Source organism: Staurois parvus, unplaced genomic scaffold (genome assembly GCF_062004578.1).
Source record: "Staurois parvus isolate SC_StPar_1 unplaced genomic scaffold, SC_StPar_1.0 ptg000657l, whole genome shotgun sequence".
Lineage (NCBI taxonomy): Eukaryota > Metazoa > Chordata > Amphibia > Anura > Ranidae > Staurois > Staurois parvus.
Genome location: NW_028318453.1, coordinates 3,316,310 through 3,342,782, shown reverse-complemented (window position 1 = coordinate 3,342,782; position 26,473 = coordinate 3,316,310). Strand labels below are relative to the sequence as shown.

Here is a 26,473-nt window from a genome sequence, read left to right as displayed (position 1 = left end):
ATTTTGCAGGGGGTGTCCTAATACCTTTGGCAATATCGTGTATATTGTATATATACAAACACACACACACATTATAGTGATATTAAAGGCAAGCTTTAAAAAAAATGTCATACTTACCTGCTCTGTGCAAGGTTTTGCAAAGAGCAGCCCTTATCCTCCTCTTCTTGGGTACCCCGCTGGTGCTCCTTGCTCCACCCCTCTGCTCCAGGTAGCTTGCTATAGGGCCAACCAAGCAGGCTCGCTCCCGAGCCACTGTTCTTCATGTCCACTCAGCCCTGCGCCCCCTCTCTCTCCTTATTGGTTCACTGGCTGTGAGTGACAGCAGCGGGAGCCAATGGCTCCCACTACTTTCTCAGCCAATGTGGAGAGAGAGTCCCTGAGGCTCTCGTACACTTTGCTGGCTCAAGTAAGTATTAGGGGGGGCTGGGTGGAGCTGTTGCACACAGAAGGTTTTTTAAGTTCATGCATAAGTTTATGAAGATAAAAAAAACTGGAGTCTTTACAACCACTTTACGGTAATGGAACTATGAGTATTGAATGGATATTTCTATTACCTCTTCTGTAATGGTAAGAATTATCCTTGGAAAGCCTGCAGATGGCAACAGGCCTGCCTCAATCTCAGAAGGGGATACAAGATGGAGTGCACAGTTCGTCTGTCCAAGCTACTCAACTTGAGAGACCAATCTGACATTTTGCATAGTTTAGCGAGGGCATCCTGGCAGCATGCTTCATGCTGCCTATGATAGAAATGTCTTTCCCCCTTTCTCTCCTTATTGGCTCACTGGCTGTGACTGACAGCAACAGGAGCCAATTTCTCCCGCTACTTTCTCAACCAATGTGGAGAAAGAGTCCCTAGAGAGCCGAGGCTCTCGTACACTTTGCTGGATCGCAGTGGGGCTCAGGCAATTATTAGGGGGGGGCTGGGTGGAGCTGCTGCACATAGAAGGTTTTTTAAGTTCATGCATAGAATACTAGTAAAAACATTCACATTTTTCTTCTGCCAAATAGTAATAATGAGTGATGTAGGTCTGGATCAAAAATTAAAATATGATATGTTAAACTTGAGAGTCAATTGACTTTTTGTTCACAGGCTGCTGAAATGGCCTTGCGTCTAACTGGGATTAATAGATGGTGTGTGAGTGGTACCCCAGTACAAAGAGGATTGGAAGGTAAGCTCTCTTATATTTTGAAGAAACACTGCTGTGCATCCACAGGTTGTTTTTCACTGCTATTCCCATTGAGAAAACAGAGAAGTGCTGTCTACTACAATACATCTTGACATCTAACAGATTAACAAAAAAAAATTGCAAAATATGAAAGAAAGCTTTTGGTTTATTTTTTCCTGACACTAAGGCCTGAATATCCTTGTTCTGCTAGATTTTCATAAAAAAACTTGCATGCTGTTTATGACTGGCTTTGTATGATATTGCACATTGTAGTATCAGATCCAGACTCCATTTTAATGGTTTCCTGTTATAAGGAAAGTAGGTAAAAATATTGTTAGGTTATATTTACTTATTTATTTCAAAAGCTCATTATAAAATAATATCCTGCTCTGGCCTCAGACAGTAATTATTTGCTTTGCTGTTTAGATAACATAAGGGACAATTTTAACTATACTAATTTCAAAAGACAAGAACAGAAATATATTGCACTCAGTGAACACTTTACCACATACAGATACAGTCCTCAAAATGCTCCTATCAAAAAGTAAAGCACAATGTTTACCACCAACAACAAACACAACAGTTCTATCTTTTAATAACCAGCTAAACCCAAGATACCACTACAGTCAACCAACACAAACACATGCACACACTTACCTTGAAAGTGAGTTGCTCTTAAAATGCTAGACACTACTTGAAAGGAGAAGTTCTTGTCTTTTGAAATCAGTATAGATTTCCCTTGCACTGAAGTGTGCACCACATGTTTTTCATTTAACACAGGTGTTGAACTTAATTATGGAGTTATAGTCAGAAAATTAGGGAGAAGTGATTCTGGTTTTATGTGTATGTAAGTAATTCTAATTATATTTATTCTGATAAACATTTGACTTCCAGATTTGTTTGGGCTGGTATTATTCCTTGGAGTGGACCCCTTCTGGGTGAAACACTGGTGGGACCAGCTTCTCTACAAGCCATATTGCAGAAAAGATCCTCTGCCATTATACCGTCTCATAGCCAAAATAATGTGGAGATCTGCGAAAAAGGATGTCATTGACCAGGTGAAAAAAATGATGTCTTAAGAGCATAAACATTTAGGTCCCTCTCACACATCGGTCCAGTCAAGTCTGACGGTCTGTCTTTCAAGCGGACCCAATCGAACCCTCTATTCAACCTTATGGAGCCATGGATGTAAATGGACTTGGACCTCCAATCCGCTAAAGACAAATGAAAGAGGATCCATTCTGCTCCATTTGGGTGGATTGGATCAGAGGGCAGTCGAGTGTAAATGGACAGCTGGTCTGTTTTTATCCGACCCCCCATAGAGCAGAGCAGGTTGTGTCCATGTCCACTCTGCATACCTGTCATTCACTTGCCCCGCTCTCCTCAGCAGAAGATCAGGGAACAGATTCCCCGCTGAGCAAGAGGATTTCGCCCCAAATGAAAGGCCTTATGAGCATATTTTGAACAGTATATTTATTTTAGAAGTGTAATTAGTCTTCTTGGACAAGAGGTTGCATTACTATTTAAACAACAGTTTGTTTTGTACTTTCTTCATGCAGGCCTATCAGTAAACATTTGTTAGACTCTCTCAGTAGCCTTGTAATCATTATACTGGATTATAGTAATTATTTTGCAATCTATTTATCATTCGTTAACAAAATCCTTGTTAATAATTCCCCTCAGGTAACCAGCCATAGGTATAGATACACTTTGTTATATGCCCCAGGAGATATTGATAGTGATAAGGCAGCAGGAGTGTGGAGGGTGGGAGGGAACGGACACTACCATGACAGTATTAGAGAGTGTCAGAACTTTGCCTCTTTAGAACCTCTGACATTTGGCCAAAGTAAAGATGAATTGGCAAATAAAGGTATGGTGAGGCACCTCTTATGTGGTGCACTTCAAAGGGGAACTGAACTCTGGAAGCTGGAAGTAGGCAGAGAGCAGAGAACTAGTCACTGAGGTGCTCTGTAGCAGCTGTAATGCCTTTCTTTTGTTAGTATGTTTTTTTTGTAGCTAGAATTTAGCTTTTTCTAAGCTAGTTATTTGTGCCATCTAAGAGTAACAATATAGCATTGGTCCCGTAGACATGAGATCATTCGGGTAACTATCACCTTTCAACTATGGATGAGCTAAATTTTCAGAGCTCTATTGAGCTTGCCCAGTAACTGTGCTGACTAAAATCGTACTTGTATTTATATACTGCATGGGGTTGCATGGGCATTTACTCCAGAGCTTAGTAAATGAGACAGAGCTTCACTATGTATAGAATACCAAATCACATGCTAGGAAAATAAATAAATAAAGACATCATTTTTGCTTGCATATGATTGGATAAAGGATGTCAGTAGAGCACCCTCTTATTTTTTAAGCTCTGGTGCAAATACACTTACAGAGTACAACTGCACTTACAAAGTGCACAGTCTATTTATGGTTAGTAAATCAACCCCATAGTTATTAATATATCAATATATATGGAAGATGGCAACTTTTTTACCCATAGAAAAATAAAATGAATTATACAGCTGTTGTGTTTGTAAGATTACATTTTTGTTCTGACAAAGGTTTAGGTTGTAGAAGGGATGGGATGTAGAGTGGGTAGTGTTGATAACACTCTGCTCTCTGTGAACAGTTCTCATGTTAGTATGTTTCATTTTAGCTGTTTCTCTACAATAAAATAAACATAACAGCAATTTATGTATTTCCTTTTATCCTCAGATTCAAATCCCAGAGCAAACAGAAGATGTACACTGGTTGCATTTCTCCCCAGTGGAAAGACATTTCTATCATAGGCAGCATGAAGTATGCTGCCAGGATGCCCTCGCTAAACTACGCAAAATCTCAGATTGGTCTCTCAAGTTGAGTAGCTTGGACAGACGAACTGTGTCCTCCATCTTGTATCCTCTTCTGAGATTGAGGCAGGCCTGTTGCCATCCGCAGGCTGTCCGAGGAGAATTTTTACCATTGCAGAAGAGGTAATAGAAGTATCCATTCAATACCCATAGTTCCATTGCCATAAACTGGTTGTAAAGGCTCCAGTTTTTTTTATCTTCATGTATTCTATGCATGAACTTAAAAAACCTTCTGTGTGCAGCAGCTCCACCCAGCTGCCCTAATACTTACCTGAGCCCCACTGTGATCCAGCAAAGTGTATGAGAGCCTCAACATTTCAAGGACTTTCTCTCCACATTGGCTGAGAAAGTAGCAGGAGCCATTGGCTCCTGCTGCTGTCAGTCACAGCCAGTGAGCCAATAAGGAGAGAGAGGGGGCGCAGGACTGAGTGGACATGCAGGGCAGTGGCTCGGTAGCATGCTGCTTGTTCTGGGGGCAGAGGGGAGGGGAAAGGAGCTCCGGCAGGATGCCCAAGAAGAGGAAGAGCGGGGCAGCAAAACCATTGCACAGAGCAGGTAACTATGAAATGCTTTTGTTTTTTTTGTTTTTCTTAAAGCTTGCCTTTAATATCACTATAGAGTGTGTGTGTACGCTCATATATACAATTTACACTATATTGCCAGACGTATTGGGACACCCCTTCAAATCATTGGATTCAGGTGTTCCAACCATCTCTATGCCCACAGGTGTATGAAATCAAGCACCTAGGCATGCAAACTGCTTCTACAAACATTTGTGAAATCATGGGTCGCTCTCAGGAGCTCAGTGAATTTAAGCGTGGTACCGTGAAATTTCCTTGCTACTAAATATTCCACGGTCAACTGTTAGTGGTATTATAACAAAGTAGAAGCAGGTGGGAACAACAGCAGCTCAGCCACGAGGTGGTAGGCCGCGTAAAATGACAGAGTGGGGTTAGTGCATGCTGAAGTGCACAGCGTGCAGAAGTTGGCCAACTGTCTGCAGAGTCAAAAGCTAAAGACCTCCAAACTTCATGTGGCCTTCACATTAGCACAACAACAGTTCGTAGAGAGCTTCATGGAATGGGTTTCCATGGCTGAGCAGCTGCATCCAAGCCTTACATCACCAAGTGCAATATAAGCATCAGATGCAGTGGTGTAAACCACGCTGACACTGGACTCTAGAGCAATGGAGATGTGCTTTCTGTAGTGACGAATTACGCTTCTCTGTCTGGAAATCTGATGGACTTGTCTGGGTTTGGCGGTTGCCAGGAGAACGGTACTTGCCTGACTGCATTGTGCCAAGTGTAAAGTTTGGTGGAGGTCTTCAAACTTTCTAAACAAAAGGCTAGCTTAGTGTTCTTCACACTTTAGGGGGGCCAGATTGTGGCCAGTGGGGGTAGCAAATATTCTGGATTCATTGGGAATAAACAATACTTTAGGGTTTGTAATCAATGGGAGTATAGCAATTACATAGCGCTTGTGGTCAGTAGAAGGAATATTTCCCCATCATGTATACCGGTACTTGCCTGACAGCATTGTGCCAAGTGTAAAGTTTGGTGGAAGGAGGATTATGGTGTGAGGATGTTTTTCAGAGGTTGGGCTTGGCCCCTTAGTTCCAGTGAAGGGAACTCTTAAGGCCTCCCAACTTTGTGGGAGCAGTTTGGGGATGGCCCCTTCCTGTTCTAACATGACTGCTCACCAGTGCACAAAGCAAGGTCCAAAAAGACATGGATGAGCGAGTATGGGGTGGAGGAACTTGACTGACCTGCACTGAGTCCTGACTTCAACCCGATAGAACAACTTTGGGATGAATTAGAGTGGAGACTGTGAGCCAGGCCTTCTCCTTCAACATCAGTGCCTGACCTCACAAATGCACTTTTGGAAGATTGGTCAAACATTCCCATAGACACACTCTTAAACCTTGTGGACAGCCTTTTCAGAAGAGTTGAAGCTGTTATAGATGCAAAGAGTCGGTCAACTCAATATTGAACCCTACGGATTAAGACTGGGATACCACTAAAGTTCATATGTGTGTAAAGGCAGGTGTCCAAATACTTTTGGCAGTATAACCCAGATATAAATTATCAGCCTCCCCCTCCCAGACTCTTCTCTCCTCACTACATGACACGTTTTTCACTCCTCTCCTCACTCCACAACTCAGCAATAATCAGTTCTTTCACCTAGCCACAATCATTATCTACTCTGGCTCCCAACCATTCCCAGACTCACTCTACCTGTTCTCCCTGTAATCCATTCTCAGATCATACTAGGCCTCTCCTCTCTCTTTTCCAAGATCAGATCCCGCTTTCTTTGTCTTCTTCCCCTAGTCATGATTATATATCATCTGCCTCTTTCTTACACTCTACCCAATACTTGTTCAGCTTAGGCTCTGTCTGCTCTCTTCCTCTAGTCTGCTCTTACTTTGCTTTCTCAGTGTTCAATGGTCAGCTGTTGCTCCTCTCTTCCTTCCACCCCCTGACAAAATTATACTGTTTGCCATTGTGCTTTCCCCATAGTCCATGATAAGCTACTGTTTTATCTTCTATAGCCACTCTCACACACACATTCACACATACTCTGTCTCTTTCTCTCCATATGCAACTTACACTTAATACATGGATTGAAACTGGCCTGAACCAGTTGAATTTTGATCCATGCTTGGGCTAGCTGGTTGCACACAAGTTGATCTATTGATCAACTTCTGTACAACTCGGCTTTTTCCTGAATGATCACAGCCGGCAACACTGATCATTGTATTTTGCTGGCAGGGAAGATTGTTCACAGGCAGAATACATTAGCGCTGCGGGTATGATTCCCCCATCCGAATGTGTGGATGGGGGAAACAAATATTTTTTTTTTTGTTGTTCAACCTGCTGGCCAGCCCTTGTCTCTCTCCTCATGATCAGGTTTTGGTGAGACCAAGTAACATATTGTCAGATATGGGCTGATTGGGCAGTAATATATATCAGTATGTTTTATCTTTCAGAGGCTAAAAACCATATTGTTTAAATTAATTTGTTAAACAGGCACACATTTGTGAATATATTCATTTCTCTATAAATATATTTATACTGATTACATTTTAAACAGTTTCTTAAGATGTAAAATTGTCTTTGCTGATAAAATATAGAAAGTAGTAGTAAAAAGGTTTGGAGTTCAAATGCTGCAAGTTAGACTAAAATATACAGACGTAACCATTTGTGAGAATTAACATACACAAATGCAAATTTTGACTTTGACTGACTTTGTGTTGCAGCACAATGACAATGGAAGAATTGCTGACATCTCTTCAGAAGAAATGTCGTACAGAGTGTGAAGAGGCCCATCGTCAGCTTGTCTGTGCTTTTAATGGTCTGGCTGGAATCCACATCATAAAAGGTGATGTGAGTGAACCGGGTACTGGCAGTTGTTTATTACATTACTTGCGGTAATTAATAACCACACATTTTTTCCATTGAGATATTGAACTTTTTGATCATCTCAGAGATGGGCTAATGTCATGTTACACATTTGTTTTTCAGAAATTATTTGATTAAAATTCTTATTGTAACTGTACAGTAAGAAGGTTAGATCTTGTTTGTGTACCTGTTCCATTGCTTTTGTTGTTGTAAATGCCATAAATGGTTTCAAGAGTGTTTGCAGTGACAGTGTTACTGATGAAGCATGCTTTGAATTGCTAGTTTCAAGGTCTAAAGCATGATTTAGAATGATATTAAAATGTTTGATGTAGAGGACTATAAAGAGTTAAAGTGGTTCTAAAAGCTGAAGGTTTTTTACCTTCATGCATTCTATGCGTGAAGTTAAAAAACCTTCAGTCTGCAGCTCCTTCCCCCAAAGGCCCCCTAATGCTTACCTGAGCCCAATCTCAATCCAGCGCTGTGCATGAGAGCAGCAGCTCTCCCGTCTCTCTCCCTCTTCATTGGCAATTGGCTCCTGCTGCTGACAATCACAGCCAGTGAGGAGAGAGTTGGGGTGGGACTGAGCCATACTCTGTTTAATGAGTGGCTTACTTTGGTGGCATTTGGTGGGGGGAGAAGCCAGTAGTGCCAGCAGGAGACCCGAGAAGAGGAGGGTCGGGTCTGCTGTGTGCAAAACGATTGCACAAAGCAGGTAAGCATAACATTTTTGTTTTTTTTTAAATTTTACCTTTACAATCACTTTAAAGCAGAACTTCAACATTGACAATTTGTAATCCTTGTGCTGCAAGCATTAGTAAATGAATAAAAAAGTATATCATATTTATTTGTGTTAAGCTTTTTTTTTTTTTAATTCCTTCCGTCACTTCCTGGTTTCCAGGCCTTGGTAAATGATCTCATACATCCCAGGAGTCTTCAGGAGGGGAGGAGAGGTTTTCCCAGCTAAGCACACCCTCCTGTCTGCATGCCTGAGCTTAGGGCAGATGGATTCCAGGAAGTAAATACTACATGAATCATCTGCCCTTATTCAAGATGGCCACAGCCAGAAAAATTATGGGGGGGGGGGGGTTCAAAGTGATTCTCAACAAAATAAATCTTTGAGACATGGATGGATGGAGGAGATTTGAATACTGAAAAGGAATAAGTACCGTTTTTGGTTTGTGGTGATCATATGCAGGGTAGTTCCGCTTTAAGCTGGAAAAATATGTACCTGCTCCATCTGCTGGATGTAAAGAAAAAACTGAGATGATATCATGAATAAAATAGTAAAAAGATGGTAAAAAACATTAGTAGAAATTCGTGATGAATTTCATAGCATAGTGTATACACTTCCTTCTATTGTATCTAAAAGATTAGTTTGCTTTTTTTGTGAATTAGGATCTGTGGGACAGCAGGATCAGACTGGTGACAGGATAAGTGTAAGCAGCTTTGGCAGCACTGAAGGACCAAAAGTGAGGGTGAAATTATGTTATCAACAGTCTGATCTTGCTGTCTGTTTAGTGCCGCCTTCACCCACCAGGGCTAAGCATAAATGTAGGTCTTAAAATGAAAGAGAACATATAAATATTAGAAGATGTGATATTTTTTATGTAACAGCTGTATACTCCACAACATCCCAAGTGACTTGTCTATGGTCTACCACTTTTAAGACCTGGTAGGGTTTGTGTCCTTTCCACACCTCTGACCTTAAAAACTTCCAAGTCTTTGGTCATAACATGCCAGCAACTTTTATATCTCAGGGAGAGAGTACAGTAATGACTTTTGCTTCTGTGGTGCTTATTGAAATGATAACCCATTGAGACTGATAGCATGCAATGAAGACTGAAAGCCTTGCTTCAAGATGTGGGTGTATTGAGTCATCTTAAACTTCACCTAGGAATCATTCCTATAAGCAGGCTCCTTGGGCCAGTCAGCTGCAGCACTCTTGGGACACCCATTGCTTCTTCTCTCAGTCTTCCTGCTGGGCACTCCTGAACCCTGATCGAAGTTAAATGTAGAGTGTATCATTCCCCCCCCCCCCCCCTTCTCAGTGCTGATCTGCTTCAGGGATCACTTTTGGACAGCTAATTTTTTCTGTTTGATCTCCCGAAAGGGCAGAAGCGTTTTCCTGCTAACCCCTTACTCTTCTGCTCTCCAGAGTTTGAGGATACAGTACAATTCTTTGCCTTTGTGTCTTCCACCGTTAAGCCTCTCATTTTATTTTACCTTGTTGCATTCTAATCACAAATAAAATGTCTGCTACTAGAACGAGGGCGGGTCATCATGGGAGCCGTGGCAAAGCTTAGCTGTTGGGTGGATTTTGTATGGCTCCTTCCTTCTCTTAGCCTAAAAAGCCATAACTAAATATACCATGATTCAGCTTGGGGTGTCAAGGAGGTAAGGGATGTGATATTCTTCCTTCAGCTAAACCTTGTTTGCTAATGTTACTTGGAATGTGCACAAAGCCTGTTTAGTTGATACCACTTGATACGGTTTCTCTTTCCTTATATTTTCAATAGTTTTATTTTTTACATGCAGGTGAGTACACATTGGCTGCAGAATTATATAGAGAAGTATTGAGGTCATCTGAAGAACACAAAGAGAAACTGAAAACTGACTCTTTACAAGTAAGTATAGCTGTGAAAACAAATCTAGTGAGGTAAAACCATTTATTTTCAGTGTTTTGTCGTGCTGCATGAAAAATGTGTTGCTTTATGACCTCTGTACTGCTCTTCACTGGGTATCTTTATTTTTTGATCCAAGACCTGAGAAGTGCCCCAGCATATCCCTGGTCCATATGAATATGTAGTAAAGGTTTTCTGCAATATTTGGCCATTGTCAAAAGACAGTGGAAGGCAGACAATGTCTGGCTGAGAATGACTGGAAATGAGATATTTGCCATCCCCCAAACCTGCCGTAACCTACCTGTGATCTGTGCAATCAGCAAACTAGCAGAAGTAATGCGTAAATTAGACCATATATGGGCACCCTTGCCTTAAAGTAGTAGCATATCACGTTGTTTATTTAAAAAAAAAAAAATTCCCTCCAAGCTAAAGACATAATGTGCTAGTGTGCATCGCATACAAGCACAGCACATTATGTAAAACTTACCTTAAAACAAAGCCCTCCAGCGGCGTGCTGTCACTGCTGTAGAGGCTTTAATCTTTACCCGGTCTTCCTGTCAGGTTCCTGAACTCAAGCCATCTGACTTGCTGTCACTCCCGAGCATGCGCACGGGAGTCTCAGAGCACGGCACAGTGCTCTGACGGAACAGCACAGGTATGCCATTACTTCTGAGCGCATGCGCCTGCTGCAAAAAAACTTGAATATCTCCTAAACTGTGCACATTTAGGAGATATTCATTTTACCTACAGGTAATCTTTATCATAAGCTTACCTGTAGGTAAAAATATACAAAGTGGATTTACTACCACTTTAATGGCAAATGGACTATGCACTTTGCAACTTAGTAAATGAGGTAAAGCTTCACTTTGAAAGAATATCCAATCACATGCAAGGAAAAAAAAAAATTTCTTGCACATAATTGGATGGAAGTCAGCAGAGCTTCTCCTCATTTACTAAGCTCTGGAGCAACTGCTCTTGCAGAGTGCACAGTCTATTTGCCTTTAGTAAATCAACCCCCATATTAGGCAGTGTTTGTGCACAGTTTATTGCAAAAATATATATCACATTTTTGTCCTATTTCACACACTGAATTGTTCAGAAAGGATGATTAAAAAGCAAGTGAATCTTATTCTGCTTCTTGGTTCATTTAATTCCTGTTGATTTAATTTTAGAGGCTGCATTCTACACACAACCTGTTGGAACTGCTAACAGCAAAGCACCCTGGGATCCCACCAACACTTAGAGATGACAAACTGGAAGAAGAGGTTGAAATTAATTTTTTACTGCAATTTTAAATAACTTGAAATTGTTCTCTTGTTGATTTCTGTAGAAAGTTTCACAAACCTTTCCAAATTTTTGAACATAGACTTTTAGTTTTTCTTATTTTCTCATACTGTGAAACTGTTAACTATCATTTCATAAACTGTTAACATGATTGTAACAAATTATCATACAGTTAAAGAAAATTGTAATCAAACCATTCATTTTAATATAAGAGAATGTTTTCACTCCATAGCTCTGTTGTGATGACCCACCCCGGTGCATATCTGCCTATTAAAAAATACCATGTTGGAGCAGTCATAATAATATGCGGTCATAATATACTTTGCAGTATATTTTTATTATCCTTGCAAAACCTAGCCTGTATACTCAGATTTACTAAAACATGTACTCAGAGCATCATAATGCTCTTTCACTTACAAGTAAGTTAGTGTTTCTGATCAGAGTCCTGATTTCATTTTACTGATTTTCTCCCCTATTCTTCTACACCTTGTTGTGCATCATCCATGTCTAGGCTGCACTGTAATTCAAAGATTACACAGTAGAGAAGACCAAACAGTTCCCTAATACCTTATGGCACCATAGGTCAATTGTCTGAACAGGTCCTCTTGTGTAAATTCCATAAGCAAAACTAATACAATATTTATCTTTTCTATTGTAGATAAAACAGCTTAAAGAACACTACATGACCAAATCTAATGCTGAAGTGTCTGAAGCGCACCAAGCTTTGCAACCAATCTTACAAAATTTAAGAGACTTACAACGAAAGGTAAGTGTTTTTATAAGTTCTTGGTATTGCATATGTTCTTTCTTTTTTGAATATGTTGACTTTTTGAAGTTGGATGACAGTAGGCTGGGAGGGCCAGCCAAGACTTTGGCATTGTAGTCATAATAGTACACATTTTAAAGAAATAGTTTCAGCACTTCTGATTTTTCACTGAAAAAGTAACCTCTAGAGTAATACACTTTTAAACAGTTAAGCTGACCATGCATGGATTAAAATATGGCCAATTCAGCAGGGACTGGACACATTTTGATCTATGTATGGGTGGTGTGGTTTTACAGAAGTTGACCTACTGATGGACTGCTGTACAACTGCCCTCTCAGGTTTCCCCTGCTCAGTGCCGCAGGCAGCAAGCAGCGCTGATCAGTGTATTCTGACGGCGGGGAAGCATTCCTGCTTCCAGTAGCTCAGCGGGAAGATTACCCCATCCACCTCAAATGTGTGGCTGACGGAATCAGGTCATGTTTTTTCATTCAGCTCATTGATTAAAGGAAAAAAACGGACTCATTTATGAGCTGCCTAACCTCACTTTTGCTTAGGAAAAAACAATCCCCTGTGGGTGATTAATATAGTTTGCAGGGATTTTAACCAGTTCCCACCCATCCAATAGCAAAATGATGGCCAAGCAGAAATCTCCTTGATCCAGGTGGGCATCCTATGACATCTCTGCTGTAGCGAGATCTGTCACTGGCTGTGTCCCTTGGATCTGTGTACCAGCCCAGTGCCAGTAACATGACCAATCACAGCAGGTCACATGACAGTTGTAAACAAAGGATGGCTTAATTTTATTTATTTATTTATTTCAGGTACTTATATAGTGCCGTCAATTTACACAGCGCTTTTACATATATTTTGTACATTCACATCAGTCCCTTACCCTCAAGGGGTGTACAAGCTAAGGTCCCTAACTCACATTCATATACAAGGGCCAATTTTAGACAAGATCCAATTAACCTACCAGCATGTCTTTGGAGTGTGGGAGGAAACACACGCAGGCACAGGGAGAACATGCAAACTCTAGGCAGAAGGTACCGTGGCTGGGATTCAAACCAACGACCCTAGTACTGCCAGGCGGAAGTGCTAACCATTTAGCCACTGTGCTGCCCGGCTTCATGTCATCCATTGTACACTGTTGTGTCACTATCTGTGATTGGTCATAGTGATCACATGGTACAGACTGGCCCAATCATAGCCCATCTGTGTCATGTGATCAGCTGTGGCCAATCACAGCTAACCACAACAAAACAACCTGAATGAATTGATTTCATACAGTTAAATGCTTGCTTTTAGCAATGAAATTCTTTGCTATAAGCAATCATAATGTATAAAGAAAAAAAAAAGAATACTGATCGCTTTCCCAGGGTAGTACAATGTTACTATGGTAACATTATACTATGGTCACAGTGTGTTATGAAAAAAAAAATGAAATGTAATAAAAACAAATTGAAAAATAAATATTAATTTGACGGTTCCTGATCACCACTACACCAGTTATATGGTGACGCCAAACTGCACTTGTGACAGTATGTAAAAAAAAAAAAATTGAATTTATTTTTTTTTAATTTCGTCCTTTTCCAAAAATATTTGACAAAATAATTACAACTTCATAGAACTCGCCATGCTTCATACTGAATACCTCTGACTGTCTACTTCGCAAAAAAGGGTCAACTGGGGGATATCTGTACTGTCCTGACATTTTTGGGCCTCAAGAAATTAGATTTGCCATCATCATTTCAGGATTGATCAATTTTCAGATATATACCATAGTTTGTGGATTCTATAACTTTTCTACAGACTAAATAATAAATACTGATTTGGGTTATTTTCACCAAAGAAATGTAGCAGAATAAATCTTGGCCTACATTTATGAAGAACAATTATTTATTTGCAAAATTTTAGAACTGAACAGACACTAAGAAAAATGTGTGTTTTTTTAATTTAAATTTTTTGTTAATTTAGCAAAAAATAACCCAGTGGTGATTATATACCACAAAAAAGAAAGCTCTGGTTGTGTGAATGAAATGATACAAATTTAGTTTTGGGTACAACGTTGCATGACTGCACAATCGTCTTTCAAAGTGCGAGAGCGCTGAAAGCTGAAAATTGGCCTGGGCAGGAAGGAGGTAAAAGTGCTCAACATTGAAGAGGTTAACCAACTTTGTAGCAGATCCCTACCTTTTGTTGCTCTAGAGAAAGAGCAGTTTGTTTCACTATGTCTTTTGGATACTGATTCTGAATGAGAGGGGCTGATTTGTTATAATCAGCTGGTGCGCTGTCACTGTTCTACTGAGGAAAGCTGCAGAATCTTCATCCCTATAGATTTGTTATTAATACAGCTCAAATAGTACAAAAAAACAACTCTCCTCAAATACTATGTGCTCAAAACAAAATCAATATAAACATTTGAAATATTTAAACTTTTAACCACTCTTCCTTGCATTATTACTTGAGGTTGTTGAGCTGTTGTATCTTTAGTTACCTTGTTATGTTTTGAGTCGGGGAATGCACTTAAAACCACTGATCACACTCTGTAAAATGCAGTACAACCATACTTACAAACATCAATGCTACTTTATATACAATACATCTATACAATCAAAATGCTTTACAAAACAACAAAAAAGCCTTTAGGGTGCTGTCACATTGATCTGTTTTTCTTCTGATTTTGCGTTACAAAAAGTGGAAGAAAAATGTGTGATCATGTATTCCTAAAGAACTCTTCACAATGATTGGTTGGGGGTCCTGTGCGTTTATCAAAGTCCAGCTCGCTGCATTATTGGTATAGGTTTGGTGTGTTTAAAAAAAAAAGCAGCAGAAACACCCCTCCCTATTAAAATCAATGGAAAATGCTGTAAAAACGCACCTGCGTTGCATTTTTGGTGCAACACTGTCTGGTGGAAGAAAGCTTCCGTAAAAAGTGAGCAATCACTACTGTGGACCTGTCTGAGTCTTATTTAAATAAGACACTCGCTGTTCCAGTTGAAGATGCTCTAGTTTTGTTAAGGACTTGGCAGGCAAAACGTTTGAATCCTTTTTATGGCGTCCACGCAAAACGTGCAGCTATACAACTCGCCATTGCTTCCTTCGGGCTTGTCAAGCTTTGCTGCTCTGGGCAAAGCAATTAGCAAAAGAACCTGGAGCCCTGAAATTAAACCACTAAACAGCACATGGGACTGCTTCATGAACATTATGCTTCTGTGTAGACTTGTTGGGAGACCCCTTTTCTCAACTCCGTCGCCTAGGACTTATAATAGTTATATATAAGGCAAGTGCTGTGGTCAGATGACTTCCTTTGCAAGAAGGTGCATACCCTTCAATGGTCAGCGCCTCTTTGGCAATGCTTTGAATATGTTTGTCCAAAAAATTAAGGGAGGAAAAAGTACTCTTCCAAATCTGAAAAAATGGCAGAAGCCTGCAGAGCAGAAGTCTTCCTCTGAGACCAGAAAGGGTTCCTTTCATTCCTTTCAGACCTTGGAAGCTAAGAAAAAAACTTTTTTCTTTTGGAAAAAAGCCTGGACTTCCAAAGCTGCCAGGCTGGACACCAAATCATCTTCTCAGTGAAGGGAGTCCCCGCTTCTGGAAGTGGGAAGATGTCTGGCGGCCTCCATGGATGTTTGGGTCAAAATTATTGTGTCCAAAGGCTACAAGTTACAATTTTGTGACTTCGCTCCTCCATGCTTCATGTCGCCAAATGTGCCTACAACACCCAATAACAGAGCAACCCTCTTTGCTGCTCTTCACCTGTTGCATTCCCAAGGGGTCATCACCTCTGTTCCAGAGCAAAAAAGGTTTTGTAAATATTATTACAAACTTTTTATGGTGCTCAAAACAATTGGCAATGTGTAGCCCATACTGTACTTAAAGTGATACAAAAGTCTTGTTTTTATATTTGTAAATAACAAACATATCAGACTTACCTGCTTTGTGCAGTGGTTTTGCACAGAGCAGTCAGGATCCTCCTCTTTTTGGGTACCCCACCAGCACTTCTGGCCCATTCCTCCTGTCAGGTGCCCCCATTGCAAGCACCTTATTGTGGGGGCACCCGAGCAGGCTCCCTCCCGAGCCATGGCTCTGCATGTCCATTCACACACAGAGCCATGGCTCAGCCCCGCTCCCTTGATTGGCTCCCTGGCTATGATTGACAGCAGTGGGAGCCAATGGCTCCCGCTGCTGCCACAGCCAATCAGGAGTGAGAGTCCCCAGAGAACCAAGGCTCTCATGGACATCGCTGGATTGGGATGGGACTCAGGTAACTGTTAGGGTGGACTGTTACACACAGAAGGTTTTTTTACCTTCATGCATACAATGCACAAAGGTAAAAAAAACCTTGAGCCTTTAAAACCACTTTAAAGTGCTTGAACAAATTTCTACAAAATGAAATCTGTCAGGTCTGTGATTGTACAGTGAAAATATTAAACAATAACAGGTCAGTAATTGCTATTGTCCATCAAGGAGACATTCTGGTCTTGGTAGACATTAAGGATGTTTACCTTCACATCCCCATTTTTCAGCCTCATCAACACTATCTGCGCTTTGTGGTGGTGAATGGCATTTTGTTTTTAGCCCTGCTTTTTGGGTTAGCTATGGTACCAAAAGTCTTCAGGAAGGTTCTAGTGCCGGTGTTGGCTTATCTTTGAGCATGGAGGATAACCATTCTGGGGGATCTGGATGGCCTGCTTTTGTGGGAATGGTCAGAGGAAGGTCTCAATACAAATGTGCTATAAACGGTACAAGTCCTGATGGACTTTGACTGGGTTCTCAGTCTCCAAAAGTCAACACTGTGGTTGCACTGTCTGAACTATCTGGGTGAGGTTCTGGACGGTAGTAGCCTCCTTCAAGGCAGTTCCGTGTGCTCTGTTTAAACCAAGAATGTTGCAACTCAACCTCCTGACAGCATGGGACAAATGGTCTCTGTTCTTGGATCCCCTGCATCTGCACACCATGGCCAAGTTAGCTTTGTAGTTATTGCTTTCCAGCCTGGTGCTGGAGTTAGCAATATCCTTTCTGCTCATGGTGTAGAAAGTGCTGATGAAAGATGCCAGCCTTTTGCGATAGGATAGAGAGGGGATGGACCTGGAAACCCTGACGGTTTAGGGCACCTTGTCACCTGAAGAGGCTTGGATGCACATCAACATCCTGGAGTTCGACTTGTCCTTCCAGTCAGTGTTCAGTCCTACAAAGCCACTGCTGTGGCATACATAAACTGTCAAAGCGGAACAAGGAGTCAAGCTCAAGCTCCAAGAAAATGGAGCTCATTCTGGCTTGAGTGGAATTTCCCCCCTGTTTACAGTGCACATTCCAGGCGTGGAAAAGTGGCAAGCAGACTTCCTAAGCTGACAACAGCTGGATGCTGGGGAGTGGTCCCGTCACCCAAAGATATTTCACCAATTTGTATTTGGTAGGGAAATGTCAGATGTGAACATTCTGGCATCCAGGCCCAACCACAAGCTGCACATCCATTTACTATACAGCCCCCTCTCTACAATACACCTTACTTGCACCCGAGTCCCCTTCACATCCCCCCTCCTTGCACCCCAGGCACTTTCACAGCCCCTCTCCTTGCACCCTAGTTCCTTCACAGCCCCCTTACATGCACCCCAGTCTTATAGCCCCACTTCCATGTATCCCAGTCCCCTTTGCAGCCCCTCTTCCATGTATCCCTGTCCTCTTTAAAGACCACCTTCTTTGCACGCCAGTCCCCTTCACAGCCCCCTTCTTTGCACGCCAGTTCCCTTCACAGCACCCCTTCTTTGAATTCCAGTCCCCTTCACAGCCCCCTTTTCTTGTATCCCGGTCCTTTTCACAGCCCCCCCTTCTATCTTTGCAACCCAGTTCCCTTATTGTGAATGCCCCCTCCCTTACATCACATATTACCCTGTCAATCACAATCCTTCATTCCTATCTTACACAGTAGGTAGAAGCCGGAAGGTGCAGCTTGTCTGGATAGATGGCAGGAGCTGGCCAACTTTTCATGTTAACAGGCAGATGATTGGTTGCTAGCAAAAATCACAGGCTTGTTAACTTGGGCAATTCCTGCCCTCTGTTCAGACATGCCAAACCTTCTGCCAGCTGTATAGGGATGAAGGTGGCAACAGCGGTGCAGGAGGGGGGGGTTGGGAGAAGGAGGATTCACTTTGGAGAGGATACCCAGGCTGCTAAGTGGCGGAGCCGCGGTCTGGATAGGACTGTCATGCAGTCCATGTTCAAATAGCGGTCCACCATTTAGTGATACCTAATCTATGATATACATGCTTTTATGTGTTAGGACATAGAGGACACCATAAACAACAGAGAAAATCTATTGAGTTAAAAGTTTTTAGCAGCAAACTTGCTTGATTTGCCTTGGTGTATAAATATACAGTATCTACAGTACATCAAGTTTAAATATTTATACATATTTCGAGCTTCGCCATTGCTTTATATTTAATAAAATATGAAAAACGGCAACAGTTTTCAGCACAAATTATTAGTATTTATTATGATAAAACTGCTTCATTTTTTTAAAAAAGCTCTGTGAGCCTGCTTTGTCAAAGTGTGCACATTAATGGTCTGTTTGTTGTAAAAGGTCCCAGATAACAGCTAACTCTTGGGAATGTCATTTTTAAATATACATATTCAATAACACTTGTATGAATTTCCTGCTTGCTGCAGTAATTGTCTTGACTTCTTTCAGATAAATTTCTCCTCCCCCTGGTGGATCGATGTGATCCAACGTGCCATCCACAATGCAAATGATGAAGATCTTGTTCAACGTGTACAAAATGAAATAACAATCAGATATAAACATCAGGTTAACAAGCTGTCCATGGCCGATAAGTAAGGATAACACTTTGAATGGTTTGAACATTTGAAGTTTATTGTTTGTGACAGCTGTAAGGGAACTATAGGAACAAAATCTGAGCACAAAATAGAACACTGTTATTTTCTTGTTGCAAACATACAGTGTAGGCGTCCTGTATTTTTATTACCAAATTGAATAAGTGATAATTAAGGAAATATATATATTCAGTGAATATTCATTTTGCTTGATTAGTAGAGCTTGGTTGAAAGCAATGGTAATATGATGTCCCCATTTTACCCTTCTGTGCCCCTTCGTTATTATATTTCCATTACAGATGTCAATGTTCTTTCCAGTGGCTGTCTTTAAGATAGTATGTTCATCATCCTTGCTGAAAGTTACTGTCAAAAAGACAGTTGCCTGAAAAACTACCTACAGAGTATGTTATCAACAAATCCATTGATAAAGGGGGTTCTCTGAGTGTGCTGCAATACTAAACTGAAATCCCAGCATGTTTATAAAAACATAAAAGCACGTATATATGGAACGTATGACTTGTCTTGATCAGCATATTTAGTTAAGTATGAGTAGAAGCAAGGTTTTAATAAAATTAAACTCTACCCCAATATTTTTTTTTTCTTGGATATGGGGGATGAAATTGTCTTTGCCTTTACTACTATTTTTGACTCTGATGGAAGGATCTAATCCATGTCTACATCAGCTGTTAAAGATAAAGCTTTCCTGTGTACTACATTTTTCAGTATATCTGGAAAGCAGACCTTTCCCTTTGGGTAAATGTCATGTTGCCCTGCTTCCTTCCTCCCTCCCTCCCTCTCTCACAACTGGATATAAATGTATGTATTCTTTTTTTTACATTTACAGTGGCGAAAATGATTATTTGATCATCTGCAGATTTTGTAAGTTTACCCACTTACAAAGAGATGAAGGGTCTATAATATTTATCATAAGTGTATTTTAAATGATAGAGACGGAATATTAACCAAAAATCCAGAAACAAACACGATACAAATGTTATAAATTGAGTTGCAATTCAGTGAGTAAAATAAGTATTTAATCCCCTACCAACCAAAAATAATTATGGCTCCCACAGACTGGCTATGTGCTCATGTGGTACACAGATTAGTCCTGTCAATTTAAGAAGGTGCTCCTAATGACAACTCTTTGTGTGCATAAAAGACACCTGTCCACAGAATCTTTTTCTTCCATTCAAACCTCACCATCATGGGCAAAACCAAACAGCTGTCAAAGGACGTCAGGGACAAGACTGTAGACCCGCACAAGGCTGGAATGGGCTAAAAGACCATTAGCAAGAAGCTAGGTGAGAAGGAGGCCACTGCTAGAGCAATGTTTCGCAAATGGAAGAGATAGAAACTAACCATCAGTCACCCTAGGTCTGGAGCTTCATGCAAGATTATGCCTCATGGGGTAAGCATGATCATGAGAAAAGTGAGAGATCTGCCTAGAGCTGCATGGGAGGAGCTTGTGAATGATCTCAAGGCAGTTGGGACCATAGTCACCAAACAAACCATTGGTAACACAATACGCCACCATGGATTTACATTCTGCAGCACCTGCAAGGTCCCCCTCCTTAAGAAGGCACATGTACAGGCTAATCTGAAGTTTGCCAATGAACATTTACATGATTCTGAGAAGGATTGGGAGAAACTGCTGTGGTCAGATGAGACCAAAATTGAGCTCTTTGGCATTAACTCGACTCGCCCTGTTTGGAGGAAGGAAAATGCTGACTATGACTCTAGGAACACCATCCCTACAGTCACAGAGCATGGGGCACAGGCTTGAAGGTGGAAGCATTATGCTTTGGGGCTGTTCTCTGTTAAAGATACAGGCCAGCTTTGCCACATTGAGGGGCCAATGGACGGTACCATGTAATGTAAAATCTTGGATGAGAACCTTCTTCCCTTAGCCAGAACACCGCCAGGTCAACAAAGGAGCTCAAGAAGAAGCACATTAAGGTCATGGAGTGGCCTAGCCAGTCTCCAGACATTAATCCTATAGAAAAGTTATGAAGTGAGCAGAAACTTTAAGTCACCAAGCAACAGCTAATAAACTTTAAGGATTTAGAGAAGATCTGTAAAGAAGAGTGGACCAAAATCCCACCTGAGACGTGTGAAAACCTGGTGACCAACTACAAGAAACGTCTTACCTCTATGCTTGCCAATAAGGGTTTCCCCACCAACCACTAAGTCATGTTTTGCTTGGAGATCAAATACTTATTTTACTCACTGAACTGCAACTCAATTTATAACATTTGTGTCATGTGTTTATTCTGGAATTTTGGTTGATACTCTGTCTCTATCATTTAAAAAACACCTATGATAAAAGTTATGTTAAAATTTTTGCACATGCACAGGAAATCTCCTGCGCATGCCCAAATGTGATGAAGGGCTCTCCCAGAACATGAGGCAGGGCAGAGCCCTTCGGCATATCTATACATGTGCTATAATGTCGTTGGGGGGGTAGGAGGTAGAGCCAATAGAGAAGGGACTGAAGTCCCTCTTTAAACAAGAGTTGGATTGTTTAACTCCTTCCATTTTCCCCAGTACCAAAATAATCAAAATATGTAATCTTTTGTAAATATATATAATCAAGATGTGTTAAAACAGTTCCACTCAGTTTGGCATCCCACTACATTTTCTACACAAATACTTTGGGAATGCATAAGCTCCAGCTTATTGTGTGTGTATACATATATATAAAGGTTCCGTGACTGCCGAGGACTTCAATACATTGTTACAACGCAGATGGAAGAACTGAGGAAGTGCCAGAAACTGGTGAGAGATGCTGTGAAGAATCTTGAGGGTCCTCCTTCTCAAGAAATTATCCAGACTGCATCAGTATGCCACCTTCGAGTTGGTCGACTTCCACTCCACATGTATGTTTAATGCCTTTGTTAATATTGCATTTTTATTCTTTTCCTTTCATTTTTTACTGGCAAATATAGAACTATTGTATGTAAGTGTATTTTAGATACAACATATTTTTGTTCAAATGCAAGAGTGATGACAATGCACGGGGGATTTCAGACTTCTTACCATTGTTACTTCTGTACAAATGATTTTACAAATATAAACAAAATCCACTGGCCACATACAGTGCTGTTGACTAGAATAGAAGGGAAAATGGAGATGATGCCTACAGGAACCAACAGGATCTTAAGCTGAGATTTTATTTCTCAATGGCATTCTGCACGTAGTTCCTGGATATTATGTTTTTATGCCTTCCAGATTCTAGTGCAGTTTATATAATCTGTGTCACTAGATGAAAGGGCAGGCATTTGGCCCTGTTTGGAAGCCCTGTTCTAGACTGGTAGAAAGTAATTGACTCTGATAGACAATATTCCATTTTTTTAATTTAAAATTCTAAACAAGCTTAGGTTGAACCCCAAAAACACTCAGCTTTGAGCCAGGTTCAGAGTATCAGTATCCTAGCAGCAGCTTCAACACACGAACATTTGGGGCGTTCAGCAGGCTGTTTGCCTCTGCGCCCCACAATGCAATACACTCTCCCAGCACACGTGAGGTACTCACGGAAACGTCCCGGTCCGCTCTTTCGATCAGGATCTTTCCCAATCATGTGACGTGACGTCACGGCGGCCACATGACACTAAGCTCCGCCCACCTCCTGGCGCAGGAACTCATCTTAACGCCAGGACGATCCGACGTGAAGGGGTTAAGGGGGGACTGCACACTGTTTTTTTTTTTTTTTTAAATGTCATTTTTTTTAATGGCAGGTTCAGATGTGCAACGTTTCAGGTAGTTTAAGGAGACCCCACAGGCATGATATTTAAAGGAATTTTTAAATGTTTTCACTTGAAGCAATGAAAAATGACTGCCGCTTTAAAAACTGTACTTTTTGAAAAAAAAATTTTCACTGATTCATGTCCGTCTGGGCAGTACCCGAGTCCCCATACCCCTTTTATGGCCAATAATGTGCATATAAGCCTTCAAAATGGGCACATCTGAATTTACAAGTTCGAGTCTCAAAGACTTGCATTATGTTGTAATGTTCTACTACAAACTGTACGGGGGGATGATCAGACCAACACTATTTGAAAGCAAATATTATGTATGGGGACAGTGTCTCTTTAATACAGATACTAAATTATTTATTTTGGAACTGTAAACTGTGTTGAACACTATGTATGGTCTTTGCAGCATTGACTTTTAGGTTTTTTTTAATGTTCACCTGGCCTGGCTGTTCTATGCATCAGATTGAAGGCTTTTCTAACAGCAAGTCTATTTCTTCCCCCACAGCTGTGTCTTTTGTAAAGCTGATGAATTATTCACAGATTACGAGTCAAAGCTCTTCGCTCCTACGTAAGTACCTACCAAACAAATAAAAGGACTGTCTTGTGAAATCCAGACAAAATAATATTCTCACGTAGAATAGGTTAGTAACACAAATGAGTTTTCCTTTTCTTTTTTCTCTATAATGTTTTTTAGTAGTATTTGTTTTGATGCAGCTGGAAATTCTAGAAAATAAATTGTACATTAATTTTTACCAGGCATTTTGGTTATACAAAAGAAACACTTAGTCTTTTCATGGTAATGAATACATTTTACTTTGTTAGTTGTACATTATGAGACACAGGATAGTATTTTGCAACAATCAGTTATACTGCCAACTTCAGTAGAAATGGAAACTGGCAAAGCAGACCTGTAGGAAAGCCCAGAATAACCTCTTATGCTGCCAGCATACCTCAGTTTTTTTGCTAGTGACCTTAGAAGAACTTTTTATTAAGTATTAATTTGCTTATAGCAGAATTCTCATGCTAATGAGAATGCTCATGTTTGCAGCTTCTGGATCAGTTTCACCTTGGCTTTTCTTTGCGAGACCTTCCGAAGACCATTCTAGGAAGAAGATGTAGGGCCGGCATTTAATGTTGCCCTTTGGGCACTGTGTCCTGCTTTGGCACTCATCTAGTCACATAGTTTAACGTGTTGAGTTCACTGCAGAGTGCTCTACAGGTCTAGAGCTGTGTTCTGCCTGTCTGGTGGAACCCTGTCCCTGAAGACCCCTTAGGTGGGTATGCCCATCAGAGGGACAAAGACTGTCTGGAAGGTGCATGTTGGATCCTACCTAGAATTTTCCAGCCCTTGTGCTCTGTAGGGGTCAATCTGGACCACTGCTGGGGTAAGTCATGGTGTTGCCCTAGAGGGAGCCTGGTGTGTCCTTTTTACAGTGCTCCATTTGCACCCCCACAGGGGTAAATCTGGAGTTCCAAGCCTTATTACCTTTTCAGCAACCAGTGAACCAGTGGTGGGCACTTTAACAATTTGCACCCATCTACTGCAGCTGCACAGGTTAGTTTCAAACACAGCACCTGGCAAGCCACTTTACTAGGTCTACATGGGTTTGGTATGTGCACTGTACTGCACTTGTGTGGGATGAGCAAGAACCCTTTAACTTCCCACCATGTCAGGAAGGTGCACCACCTCACAGTCCCTGAGAGCTTGTATGGACCTTCCTGTGCCCACATAGTTGCAGTCAGATGACCTCCCTGTTCCTACAGTTGGTCCTGAGTACACCTTATGAGGCCTATACATACATCCTAGCAGTTTGTTGAGTCAAAGATAAAGAAGAAGTCCTTTGGGCCCTCCCCTCCTAAATCGCCTACAGTTCCAGGGAAGCTTACAGCGTCTCCATCCATGGGCCTCCTGCAGACGATATGAGATATTTCTGTTCCCATTGCAGATGTTTTTGGCATAGATCTTCTATTTTAAGATATATCCTTTTAAGAGGGTGGACTCTCATCACAGAGGATACAAGAGTACTTTTTTACATTTCCATTCTGAGTCTATCTTGATTTGTCTGCAGCTATCTCTGTGTGCTCGCCTTAAGAAAGAAGAAGATGGTAATCTGCACTTTTTTTTACATTTAAAACAAGTCGATGCTTTATTTAGGAATTGCAGAAATATAGAAAAAGTCAGTAAAGCACATCAAAATAAAATTTTCAGTTAGTCAGTGTAACATTCAGACATGTCCTGTAGGTTAGCATGCGGAAACGGCTAAAACAGAGCCTTACAGGTTACATGGGGTATACTTGATTACCAGTATAACAACACTCAGGATTTTTTTCTGGGGGAAAGTGTCGGAACGGTGTTCAGGCACCTCTGCCAGAGACAGTGAGAAGAAGAAGCACTCTCTTTGTGTTGGTTTTGGAGTCAGTCAGCTCAGTCGAGTTGAAGAGCTGCTCACTGCTCAATGCTCACTGTGGACTGAAGAAAAGTTGCTAGACATTTTTTGCTAAATATGAAAATGTTGCTAAATGGAGCTTACGTTTTGTGTGTATGTTAATGCTGCTTGGATGTGGACCTGTGCTGCTTGTGACTTCTTTTTGGGCTGTCTGTTTACTGTATTGGGCAGACTTTTTGCTGGAATAGGCAGTCTTTTTACTGGATTTGGCAGTATTTTTGCAGGATATGGATGTCTGTTTGCTGGAATGGGCTGTCTCTTTGCTGTATTCGACAATTTCTTTGCTGGATTGGGATGACTCTTTGCTATATGGATATTTCTCTTTGCTGTATTGGGCTATCTCTTTGCTTGATAGGGATGTCTCTTTGCTGGATTGGGCTGTCTATTTGTTGTATTAGACAGTCTTTTTGCTGGATTGGGCTGTCTCTTTGCTGGATTGGGCAGTCTTTTTTGCTGGATTACGATGTCTTTTTGCTGGATTGGGATGTCTCTTTGCTAGATTGGGCAGTCTAATTGCTGAATTAGGCAGCCTGTTTGCTGGATGAGGATGTCTCCTTGCTGGATTGGGCAGTCTGTTTGCTGGATTGGACAGTCTGATTGTTGGATGGGGATGCCTCTTTGATATATGGGTGTAACGGAACCGGACCCCGACTGCACTAGGGTATTTCCGTTAGACTCCCACTTCCCTTTCCGAACACAGATCCACGGACACCACCGCTGACCATACAAGAGGAGACAGCACCAAACTTGAAGGATTCCAAGAGAGAGACTGCTTTATTTTAACATAGATATAAGATATATACACATTCAAGGGAACAACCCACCTCCCTGTATATGGACACAAGGCGGGGCAAACCAAATCTAGCAACCAGAGACACATCAGCAGACAACCCATCAGGGGGAAGGGCTGCCGGAAACATCCCCCACCAAGCCAATACACATAGACACATATATCCCATAATTGTTTGCTCCCAAGCAAGACACACAATAGAACAATGGGATGCACCACATGGCAGTAAATGATGACCACACCCCACCTATACATGTCTACACAATATCAGGACATTTCACCCTGTACCCCTAAGAGGCACAGGGTGACTTACACATAATAGGGATATGGGGAGCTGAGACATCGCCCACCCCCCAGAGTCACTCCCGTAACATATCTCCCCTTTCGGGAGGAGACTAACACAGAAGTAAACCCCTGACGGGTGGACTCCGAAGTTAGTCTGTACTTCCAATCCCCCAATGCCAGCACCCACACAGTACTCCAAACAAATGGTTCCACACAAAGCATTACTCACCCAGCCAATTTTTGCTTCTCTCTTAGAACATACCTGCCGCTGGGGAGAAGTA

General features: G+C 41.3%; 1 protein-coding gene across 1 annotated transcript in view; it reads left to right on the top strand.

Moving 5' to 3' along the window:
- Positions 1–26,473, top strand: part of SHPRH (SNF2 histone linker PHD RING helicase) — a 146,739-nt gene that overhangs the window by 74,968 nt on the left and 45,298 nt on the right. Inside the window, exons 11-20 of the mRNA XM_089694274.1 lie at positions 1,091–1,169; positions 2,061–2,224; positions 3,885–4,141; positions 7,275–7,396; positions 9,952–10,040; positions 11,210–11,302; positions 11,980–12,087; positions 18,776–18,918; positions 21,621–21,794; positions 23,176–23,238. Of these exons, the coding sequence (XP_089550400.1) occupies positions 1,091–1,169; positions 2,061–2,224; positions 3,885–4,141; positions 7,275–7,396; positions 9,952–10,040; positions 11,210–11,302; positions 11,980–12,087; positions 18,776–18,918; positions 21,621–21,794; positions 23,176–23,238 (1,292 nt within the window). The remainder of the gene's footprint in view (positions 1–1,090; positions 1,170–2,060; positions 2,225–3,884; positions 4,142–7,274; positions 7,397–9,951; positions 10,041–11,209; positions 11,303–11,979; positions 12,088–18,775; positions 18,919–21,620; positions 21,795–23,175; positions 23,239–26,473) is intronic.